Here is a 12,214-nt window from a genome sequence, read left to right as displayed (position 1 = left end):
GAATGTGTGGGGTAATCCTGGCACAGATATAAAATCTGGAAGACTTATGGTCCAGACACTGTACTGTCTCTATTTTGAGAAACAGCTGTTTCCTCATATGAATGCTACTAAAATAACACAACCCTGCTTGCTGAAACTGAGGAGGACCTGAAATGCTTGCTGCCGAGGGTCAAGGACTGTAGCCTTCAGTATGGATTAAGGCTCAATGTCAAGAAGACAAAGATTCTCACCACTGGACCAATGGTCAGTATCAGGATGGATGGTGAAAAGATTGAGATTGTTCACAGCTTTAGTCAGCTTGGGGTCAAACTCTTGGCACCAGTAGCCAGGAAATTAAAAAAAATGTATTGCAATGGGAAAGTCTGCTGTTAGGGACCTCTCCAGGGTACTGAACAGCAATGGTGTCATTCTGGAGACTAAGGTGCATTTGATACAGGCTGTGGTCTTTGCAGTCACTTGTTATGCATCACAGAGTTGGACAATGACTAGGGAGGACAGAAGGCGAATTGATGCCTTTGAGCTGTGGTTCTGGAGAAGAGTTTTGAATATACCATGGACTGCTAGGAAAACAAACAGATTCATCCTGGAGAGGGTTAAACCAGGCTGCTCCTGGGAGGCAAGGATTCTGGGGCTTCATCTGACATACTTTGGACATGTTGTAAGGAGGGACAGGTCCTTGGAGAGGAACATGCTTGGGAGGGTGGAGGGATGGCACAAGAGAGGAAGGCCCTCTATGAGGTGGATTGATTCGGTGACTGGGGTAATCAGGATGGGTGTGTCAGAGGCAGTGCGAATGGCACAGGACAGAGCGGAGTTTAGAGCTGTTGTACATAGAGTCGCTATGAGTCACAAGCGACTCCACAGCACATAACAATAACAAGAACAGGATTGGGAAGCCAAAGCAGCATTATTTTTTTTTTTTTACTGGAAAATAATTTTTTATTGTGACCCCTCCATCTAGTCCTGACATTAGGCACCTTCTTCTTTTGCAATGCGGTCTTTCTTAAGTGGTCCCATGAAGGCCTTCTTCTCCTCCATTGTCTGGAAGCGGCCATGGCCAAACTTGGAGGTGGTGTCGATGAACTTGAGATCAATCTTCTCCAGAGCCCGGCGTTTGGTCTGCACCAGCAAGGACTTGCGGAGAGTCAGCACTCGCTTCTTGGTCCCCACCACACAGTCTTTCAGCATAACAAAGTCGTTGGTCACTTCACCATAGTGGACAAAGCCACCCAGAGGATTGATGCTCTTGTCTGAGAGATCGTAGTCAGTGGAGGCATTGTTTTTGATCAGCTTGCCGTCCTTGATAACGTAGCCTTGGCCAATCTTGTAGATTTTCTTGTTGATCTCCGTGCGGTGATGGTAGCCCTCCTGCCCAGCACGGGCCACGGAGAAGGCCACTCGGGCAGGATGCCAGGCCCCAATACAGGTGACCTTACGCAGCCCTCTGTGGGTCTTGCGGGGCAGCTTCTTGGTGTGCCAGCGGCTGGTGACCCCTTTGTAACCCTTTCCCTTGGTCACTCCAATGACATCAATCATCTCGTCCTGGCCGAACACCTGGCTCACTGGCACCTGAGCAGCATTATTAATGATAGAAAGAATATGGAAACAGCCCTAATGTCCATCAACAAATGAACATATTGAAAAACTGACACATTCACACAATTGAATACTAATTAGATGTATATATAAATGTCCAAAGAGGTAATAGGATGGAGCAGGGACCTGCACATGGGGGAAAGAGGAAGGCACAAGGTCACAGTGTTTGATGGGTGAAAGGAGAGGGTAAAGAAATTAGGAAAAATCCAATGGGATCTGAAAAAGGGGTTATAGTGGGTCTAGATCAATGATAGTTAATTTTATAAGACAATGTGTGGGAATGATCATACAAAACACAACTTAAATGAAGAAGTGTGTGAAATAAAATGTATATGATTGGAACACAATGTATACAAATTTTCTATGCAAATAGGAAATTTTTTAAAAATTATGTTACAAAAAAAAGGCAGATTGAAGGTCAGGTTTGTACTGTAAGTCACATTTTGCGAACCAAAGATTTACACAAGGAAAAGAGTAGTGATAATAGTCTATCTCAAAAGTCAAAATAACAATTTAAACAAGAAAGAGGATGTGAATTAGAAAAGGTCAGTAAGAAGACAGACTGAGAAAGGCCATTAAGTTTGAAGATCATCAGTCACGCTCTGCAGAGCAGTTCCCATAAAGTGTGGGAAGTCGAACCCCAGCTGTCAAGGAGCCAGGAGGGAGGGAGTGGCACAAAGATGCCTAGCACTGATACCTGTTCTTGAGAACCACAGAAAGAAGGAATTTTAGGAACTGGTGCTATGGGTGTTGTCAAGTGCTGCTGAGTTCGAACTGACTCATAGCTGACACTCCTGTGGGTTTTCAAAGGCTATAAATCACACAGGAGATTGCCCATCTTTTTCCAATTGAACTACTGGTAGATTAGAACTGCATGTCTCTGGGTTTGCAACTCAACTCTTTACCACTAAATCACTGGAACTCCCTGTACTATGTATGGGTAGGGAAGTGTTTGTATTTCCTCAGAGCAATTTGAGCTTATTTGTAGATTTTAGAGGAAATAAATCAAGGAGAAAGAACCAGATTCCAAAGAGCCAATCATCCATTCAAATTCCAACTTTCGCAGCCCTGAGACCAGAGGAACGAGATGGTGCCCAGGTTTCATCACTGGCCACTCTAAAATGGATCACAGTAGAAAATAATGGATTGAGTTTGTAAAAATGTGAAACAAATCTCAAAATCATCAAAATATTCAGACATCCTGGTGTGGTAGAGACAGATGGAACTCTGAGACCATGGCCCTCTTTGAAATTAAAACAAAGCTCATCCCTGTGGCTCAATTTCCAGTCAAATAATAGGACTACTAAATGATTACTAATATCAGAGATGTACTCACTTCTTAGAATAAGCAAGCATATAAGTTCAAAAGATCAACATCTGTGCAAAGATAAAATCCTGAACATAGAAAAGGGTGTAGGTTTGAAGGATGAATAGAAATGAAAATTACAAGAAGAAAGAAAGAACAAAGTGAGTATATTTTGGGTAGTATAATTTATGTTATAAAACGTGTATGAATGATTTAGTTGAAGACCAATTTACTGTGCAAGTCCCACTTAAATTACAACTTAAAAAAACAGAGTTGTTGTTGTTGTTGTTGTTGTTGTTTTGTTGTTATTAAGTATCGTCAAGTACAACTCATAGCAAACTTAAGAATTAAAAAACCTGAATTCCATCCTGTCCTGTGACACCGTCAGAATTTCTGATACTTGAACCCATTGTTGCAGTCACTGTGTCAAACTGTCTCAATGAGGGTCTTCCTCTCTTTGGCTGATCCTTGACTCTTCTAAGCATGATGTTCTTTTCCAAGGAATATACTCTTCTAGCAACATATCCAAAGTATAAGAGATGAAGCTTTGTCATTCTTGCCTCCAAGGAGGACTCTGGCTGTACCTTTTCTGAGATCTGTTCATTCTTTTGAGAGTTCATGGGATAGTCAGTACTCTTCTACAACACCACAACTCAAAGGCATCAATTCTTCTGTCATCCTTATTCTTTGGTCAGCACTCGGATGAATGGCAAGTAATTGAAAAGACAATGGCCTGAATCAGGTGCACCTTTTCTTCAAATACACATCACAGATTTTCAGTATTTTTTTTAAATTTCTGACAGCAGACTTGCCCAAAGTAATATGTCTCTTTATCTCCACTGCTGGTACCAAGAGATTTGATTGTGGATCCAAGTGAGATGAAATTCTTAAAAATTTCAATCATTTCTCCATCTATCATGATGTTCCCCCTCAGTGGTAAAGACTTTTGTCATCTTGATGTTAAGATACTAATGTTATCATACTGATGTTAAGATGTTAAAGCATATTGAAGGCTATATAGTCTTTGATCTTCTACAACAAGTACTTCAGTCTACATAGCGCAAGTTGTTGATGAGTCTTCCTCTAGTGCTGATACTACATTCCTCTTTATAAAGTCCAGTTTCAAGAATAATTTGCTCAGCATACAGATTGAATAGGTATTGAGAAAGTATATACCATGTGCTATCGAGTCGCTTGCGACTCATAGTTACCCTATGTACAAGAGATTTAAATGCTGTTCTATCCTGTGCCAACCTAACCATCTCAAACGCACTTATTCCCACCACTCCAGTCCCAGAATCTATCCGTCTCATTGAATGTCTTCCTCTCCTTCGCCGCCTCTCCACTCTGCCAAACATGATGTCGCTCTCCAAGGACCAGTCCCTCCTTGCAACATGCCCAAAGTATGTCAGATGAAGTTTCAGAATCGTTGACTCCAAGGAGCCTGCCACCTTCACCTTCTCCAGGACAAACCTGTTTGTTCTCCTAGCAGTCCATGGTATAGTCAACACTCGTCTCCAGCACCACAGCTCAAAGGCATCAATTCTCTATCAACCCTATTCACTGTCCAACTCTTTGATGCGTAGCACGTAATTACGAAGATATAGCCCAGATCAGGCACACCCTAGTCTCCAGCCTGACGTTGATGGTCCTCTTGGGAGGTCCCTCACAGCTGACTTTCCCAATGTTATTCATCTCTTAATTTTCTGGCTGCTGTTACCAAGAGTGTTGACTGTGGAGCCAAGTAAACGAAAACTGTTAACTATTTCAATCTCTTCACCATACATACTGATGCTGCCAATTGGCCCAGTGGTGAGAATCTTTGTTTTCTTGATGTTGGACTTCAGTCCATATAGGAGGCTGCAGTCCTTGATCTTCTGCAGCAAGCACCTCAGGTTCTCCTCAGTTTCAGCAGGCAGGGTTGTGTCATCTGCATAACGCAGTTTGTTGATTCTTCCACCAATCCTCATGCCACATTCCTCTTCGTATAGCCCAGCATCTCGAATGATCTGTTCTGCATACAAATTGAAAAAGTATGGAGACAGAATACATCCCTGATGAACCCCCTTCTTGATTTTGAACCATGTAGTGTCTCCTTGCTCTGTTCTGACGACTGCCTCCTGGTCCGAGTATAGATTTTGCATTAGCACAATCAAATGTTCTGGGATTCCCATTCCTCTTAGAGTCAGCCACAGTTGTTGTGATCCACACAGTCAAAAGCCTTTGCATAGTCAATGAAGCACAGATAGGCATTCTTCTGGTATTCTTTGCTTTCTGCCAAGACCCATCTAACATTAACTATAATATCCCTAGTACAACTACCTCTTCTAAATCCAGCCTGCACATCTGGCAGTTCTCTGTTGACATATTGTTGCAAAGGTTTTTGGATAATTTTCAGGAGACTCTTTCTTGCATGTGATATTAATGATCTTGTTTGATAATTTCCACACTCTGTTGGGTCACCTTTCTTTGGAATGGAAACAACTATCCATCTTTTCCAGTCAGTGGGCCAGCTGGCTGTTCTCCAGATTTCCTGGCACAACTTAGTAAGCACGTCCAGGGCAGTGTTTGTTTGTTGAAATATGTCAATTGGTATGCCGTCAACTCCTGGAGCCTGTTTTTTGCCAATTCCTTCAGAGCAACTTGAACTTCCTCCTTCATCACCATAGGCTCTTGCTCATATGTCATTTCATGAAATTCTTCTGTCTCAGCCAATTCCTTCTGATAGAGTGACTCTGTGTATTCCTTCCATCTTCTCTTGACACTTCGTGCATCATTCAACATTCTACACAAAGTATCCTTAAGTATTGCCACCGGTGGCTTGAATTTGTTTTTCAGCTCCTTCAGCTTAAGAAAACCTGAGTGAGTTCTGCCCTTTTGATTTTCTGACTCCAGCTCTCTGCACATTTCATTATAGTATCTTGCTTTGTAGTCCCGGGATGCCTTTTGAAATTTTCTGTTTATCTCTTTGATTTCTTGGTTTCTTCCTTTAGCTTTGGCTTCTTGGTGCTCTAATGCAATATTCAAAGACTCATCTGACATCCATCTTGGTCTTTTCTTCTTTTTCAGCCTTTGTAATGATCTTTTGCATTATTCATGGACGATTTTCTTAATATCATCCCAGAGCTTATTTGGCCTGCGCTCATTGGTGCTCAAGGCCTGAAACCTGTTCCTGAGATGGTTTTGAAATGCAAGTGGGATAGATTTAAGATCAAATTTTGGTTCCCGTGACTTGATTTAATTTTCCTCAACTTCAGCTTGAACTTGCCTATGAGTAGTTGGTGGTCTGTCCCACAATCAACACCCGGCCTGGTTTTCACTGCTGATATTGAGCTTCTCCACCAAGTCTTTCAACAAATGTAATCTATTTGATTCCTATGCATGCCATTAGGTGAGATCCATGTGTATAGCCTGGGTTTATGTTTCTTATAAAAGGTATTTGCAATGAATAAATCATTGAATGTGCAGAACTCCATCATTGTATCTCCAGCCTCATTTCTCTCACTGAGCCCATATTTTCCAGCTACTGATCCTTCTTCTCTGTGGAATGCTTGTCTGTCAGATACTATTATATATATTTAAAGATTGAGACAGACTAGGAAGAAGGATTGACCGTCCACTTCCGAAAAGACAGGTCTTCGAAAACACTATGTACAATAGAGCACACTTAAGACTATCGCTTGGAATAGCAGACATGGCAATTGAGACTGAGATCTTAGAAATGGAAATACAGAGAAGAAGGAACTGCTGTAAGCAGACTCTAGTGATTGGAACGTGGAACGTGAGAAGCATGAATGTAGGAAAATTGGACATTGTTAAGGAAGAAATTGAACGCATAAATATTGACATACTAGGTATTGGCGAAATGAGATGGCTTGGCATGGAACATTTTGAATCAGACGATTATATGATTTACTATGCCAGGGATGAAAAGGTGAGGAAGAATGGGGTTGGTTTCATAATTTAAAAAGTCATTTCTAGATCCATCCTGAAGTACAATGTGGTGAGCAACAGGATAATATCCGTACGCATACAAGGAAGTCCAGTGAATACCACTATAATTCGACCACTGACAAATACCCTTCTTCATTTTAAATCATACAGTGTTCCCTTGTTCCATTCAGATAACAGCTTCATGGTCTATGTGTAGATTTTGTATGAGCACAATTAAGTGTTCCTGGATTCCTATTTTTCCTCATAGTTTGTTGTGATCTACACAGTCAAAAGTCAATAATACACAGATACTCTTCTGGTATCTATCTCTGATTTCACCCAAGATGCATCTGATATCAGCAACGATATTCCTAGTGCATAGCCCCTTCTAAAGCTAGCCTGAACTTCCGATAGTTACCTGTCAGTGTACTGTTCTGGCTGTTTGGGGATGATCTTCAGTAATATTTTGCTTGCCTGTGACATTAACGATATTATCTGATGATTTCCACATCCTGTTGGATCATCTTTCTTAGGAATGGGAACAAATATGGATCTCTTCCAGTCAGTCAGGCAGGCAGGCAGCTGTCCTCCACATTTCCTGGCATATACTAGCTAGCACATCCAGAGTTTCATCAGTTAGATGAAAAAAGGTCAATGAGACTAAAGAAATAAAAGTTTGCTTACTAAAGCTACCCAATTTGTGTTATTTTCTTATGGAAGCCATCAAAAACTGAGATACTCCTTTTTTTTTTGTGGGGGGAACCCAAAATCCAAACCAAACTGCCCTGAGTTTTCTTTTTCATATTATTAACATTATCAATTCAAGAAAGATTGTGTCATTTTGTTCAAGAGAAACCTGAGATTAAAAGAGATGTAGAAGAGTATTGGATGTCCCACGAATGGCAAAGAGAACAAACAAGTCTATCTTTTTTTTAAAAAAAACTTTATTTTATTAATTTTAAAGAACATTTACAGAGATTTTTAATTTCTATTCATTCATTGTTGCACAAACAAGTTTACTTTGCAGAAAGTGCAACCAGGGTGCTCCTTGGAGGCATGGATGGTGAAGTTTTGTATCACAAATTTTGGGCATGTTGTCAGGAAGGTGCAGTCCTTGGAAAAGGACATTATTCTAGGAAAGGTTAAGAGTCAACATGAGAAGACCTTTGACAAGATGGATGGACACAGTGACTTCAAGTTTATTTGAGGTAAGAATGGTATAGGATAAGGCAAACTTCAGATTCACTTTTAATAGGGTCACTGTGAGTCATAGTCCTCTCAATACAACAACAGTTGTTAATGAGATCCAGGAAAGTTTGAGTGTGAACACATATATTATGAGAGGGGAGAGAATAACATTTTGGAAAATTCCAAAATGTAATACAGGAATCTTAGCTAGATACAGTAAAAAATATGCTAAAAGCAATCATTTACCAGCATCATCCCAGCAATTGAACTTTAGAGCTACTTTAGAATTCCGGCCTTCAATGTTTCATTTTCTACATTTGTCAATTTTTTTCCCCTTTCTTTTGTTTTGTTTTGCTAGTACTGGTTGAGGATCATATTGAGAGTGACAAAAACTATTGATTAGAACAGTTGGAAAATGTTGAGTCTTATTTCCTCTACAATGATTTTCCTGTCCTTAGTAAAAATGGACAGCAACACAAGAAATTCATCATTTCATGGTTGCTGTCTTCTGAATTACATCTCAAGCTTAAATATGTATCCAACTATTCTACCTAAGCACTAAATTAATCATGAGATAGCTATGAATAATGAACAAAATTAAATCATGCTAATAAACCTGATTGTTTTTATTACTAGAGTGGTGTTGCTGCTGGCTTTGCTGTATGTTGTGTGCATCAGTGTTGACAATATAAGATCTGTACCTTCACAGGAAATAGCCAATAACTTACCTATACAACTAACTGGAACTTCATTCTTAATTTCAATGCTCCAGAAATGGAGAAGATATCATTTTCCATCTTATTAATCTCTCAAACAAATTCCTCAGCAAGAGATGTACTATATTTTTTTCAAATTGTTTTATAAATGAAATATGACTATTTTCTCCATGTTGTAGCTGTATGCTGTCAAGGGAGAATCAATCCACACGTGACCTTCCAGTGGGTTCAGAGGCAGTTAAATGCACCGGAGGAGATTGCCCGTCCTTCTCCTGAGGAGCAGCTGATGGATTCAAACCATGTGCCATTCAGATGGCAGTGCAGCTTCTTACCAGTAAGACACCAGAGTTCCTTCTAGGTTCGCAATCAAATAAATAATGTATGTTTCTGTTGAATTTATTACAGAGCCTATTTCATTTCTATTATATACTGTTGATTTGAGACAGAATCTTAATTTTCTTATGTTCATCTTTTTTTAGCTTATTAATTTAAATGAAAGTTTATAGAGACTTTGGATTTTCATTCATTCATTGTTGCATTTTTCTCCCTGCCCACCATTCCCCCCAGTTCACTCTTCTCTTTGAAAACTTTAAAAAATATCTTTCATTGTTATACAATCCTAAATCCACTCCACTATACAGCCTTTTTTCTGGACTCCTGTCATGACAGTAATACCTAATCATATATCCCTTTTGCGATTACTTGTGCATGTACATGCAAATACAATACTGGTTACCCATGGTGGACAGTATTTGGTGGAGCTTCCCAATTGAAACAAGCTTGGAAGCAGGAGTTGCATCCACGTCCAAAATGGCTTGCCTCCGGAAACTCTATGAACAGTGCTCAGACCTTTCATTCATAGGGTCGCTATGAGTAATCTATGACTCAACGGAACCTAACAACAATAACAATAACAACATAGAGAGAGCTACGAAGTCCAAGGTGGGTGATTTTAATCTGCGGCCCTCAGGTCAAACATTTTTGTCAAACATTCTTCTAGGTGGTACAACACTGGTCTGTCCATTTGCTGTTCAGAGGTAACTCGTAGTTGCCATAATGCTAAACACTGACACTGATGTGCCAAATGTGATAATGTTTACCCATAGTGGACAGATTTGGTGGAGCTTCCCGATTAAAACAAGCCTGGAAGCAGGAGTGGTATCCACTTCCGAAATAGTTTGCCTCCAGAAACTCTATGAGCAGTGCTCAGGCCTTTCATTCATAGGGTCGCTATGAGTACCTGTGACTCAATGGCACCTAACAACAAAAACAATGACAACAACAACAACATATCCCTTTTAAACAGTCCTCTCCCTCATCTGTTTCAAAGCAGTATACATAATTTATCCCGTCTCTTTCAGTCTCCCCCCAACCACGATGTCAGTCCCATTTTACAACAGTGGCACTATGTAGTATTTGTCCTCTTTGACTGAAATATTTCAATCAGCATAATGTCCTCCAGGGTAATCCATTTTGTATAATATTTCATGAGTTCTTTATTTTTCAAAGCAGCATAGTATTCCGTTGTGTGAATATACCACAGCTTCTCTATCCATTCATTTGTTGATGGGCACTTAGGTTGTTTCCAACTGTTTGTTATTGTGAACAAAGCTGTGATAAACATGAGTGTACATATATCTGTTTGGGTGGCGGTTATGGTTTCTTTGGGGTATATTCCCAGTAGTGGAATTGAGGTTGTGGAGAAACTAGAAAACTTATTCACTGTTGGTGGGAGTGCAAAATGGTGCAACTGCTATGGAAGGCAGTATGGCACTTTCTCAGATTCATAATTTAAATGTTCTATAGTGGCTTTCTTGTTTTGATATTTTTGTTGCAATTTATATGGTAGGAGAAATATCATTAAAAAATTCAAACCAAAGAGTTTTTCAGTAGTTTATTTTCCCTTTCTAAGGCTATTTCTCAATGATCATTTGGGTTGAGAAGTACCTTTGTTTATAATGATCTTAGAATAGTTTTCTGAAAGAATTTATTTTTTCAAGTCTAGAAGACTTCCCCTTAAACTAGCCTTGTGTTTAGGCACATACCAGGAGAAGTAGCAAGTATATCATGTAAATAAAGTAGATGTTGGAGAAAAAGAAAATCTCCAGCTATCTGAAACTACCACGTGCCTTCTCCTGCTGATTTGTCTTGTTGAGAAATAAAAAAGATCAGCACTGGTGACTCTAATTTTAACTTATTGCACCTCTTTTAATTGGGCTCAAATCTCCTTAGTAGCCGAAGTTAACATAATAACCTAGGTTTATCTCAAAATCCAATTCAAATTTGGAAGCTTTATCAGTCTGTAAATGAGCCTTTATCAGTTTCTAGTATTTGAACCTCATTCTTCGGCCTGGATTCAGAAGGTTGAAAAGAGAAATTAAAAATATATGACTTGGGGAGCTCTGGTGGCCTAGTGGCAAGGAGCTGCAACTACAATCCCAGAGGCACACGGTTCGAATCCACCAGATGCTCTGCTGGGAAAAGGAGGGACAACCTCCTCCTGTACCAGTCAGATCTGCTTTGACGGTACACTCACACAAAAATTAAAAAAAAATACTACTGGACAGTTTATTTGTATACTCTAATTGTCATCTGGAGATAACACTTGTCTACGGAGATTAAGAAGTTCTCAAATTTAATTTATTTCTTTAACAAACTAAGTCTACAACCTTGGGTAGGAATCATGGTCAATATTTCAGAATTATTTTGGACATGGGTACTTGGATTAATCAGAATAGAAATAGACTTCAATGCAGTAGAAGAGACATGGGAAATCCTTGCAATTATTAAGACTACCTCTTCAGTTACTATATTATGAGGAAGTCCAAGTATGCCCTGGGACAGGGACAGACAAGGTAGTAGTTATATTATACCATGGACAGAAGTGTTTTAACAATTCATCAGCTATAGTATGAAAATACTTGAACTTTCTAACTCAAATTTCTCTGTTATATTTTTCTCTCCCAAATACTTTATCTGACCATCCTCTAATTCTTTAGAAGGATATAGTTAGAACATATACTGACATTTATCTAAATATTGTTTCTTATTTGGTATGTAGACTTTCTCATTATAATGCAAATGTTAAAAGAAAATCGATCAACTTCAGTCTATCAAATATATAGGTAAGTCAAAATCACTACATTCTTTGTCTATGATTAAATCAATAGAAACACATCAGCAGAGAACTGCCAGAAGACCAGGCTGGGTTTAGAAGGGGTCGTGGTACTAGGGATATTGTAGCTAATGTTAGATGGATCTTAGCTGAAAGCAGGAAGTACCCGAGGAATGTATATCTGTGTTTCATTGACTATGCGAAGGCGTTTGACGGTGTGGACCATAACAAACTGTGGCTGACTCTGAGAAGAAAGGGAATACAAGAACACTTGATCGTGCTGAAGAGAAACCTCTACTGGGACCAAGAGGCAGTCGTCAGAACAGAGCAAGGACACACTTCATGGTTCAAAACTGAGAA

The 12,214-nt window shown here is 39.6% G+C and overlaps 1 protein-coding gene across 1 annotated transcript in view; it reads right to left on the bottom strand.

The window, feature by feature from the left end:
* Positions 1–969: 969 nt before the first annotated feature.
* Positions 970–12,214, bottom strand: part of LOC102870830 (60S ribosomal protein L3-like) — an 81,624-nt gene continuing 70,379 nt past the window's right edge. Inside the window, exon 2 of the mRNA XM_006891827.1 lies at positions 970–1,569. Coding sequence (XP_006891889.1) covers positions 970–1,569 — 600 coding nt within the window. The remainder of the gene's footprint in view (positions 1,570–12,214) is intronic.

The sequence above is a fragment of the Elephantulus edwardii genome, unplaced genomic scaffold (genome assembly GCF_000299155.1).
Source record: "Elephantulus edwardii isolate Elephantulus edwardi_28Jun2011 unplaced genomic scaffold, EleEdw1.0 scaffold00104, whole genome shotgun sequence".
Lineage (NCBI taxonomy): Eukaryota > Metazoa > Chordata > Mammalia > Macroscelidea > Macroscelididae > Elephantulus > Elephantulus edwardii.
The sequence above is the reverse complement of the archived record's forward strand: the minus strand, read 5'-3'. Positions and strand labels throughout refer to the sequence as shown.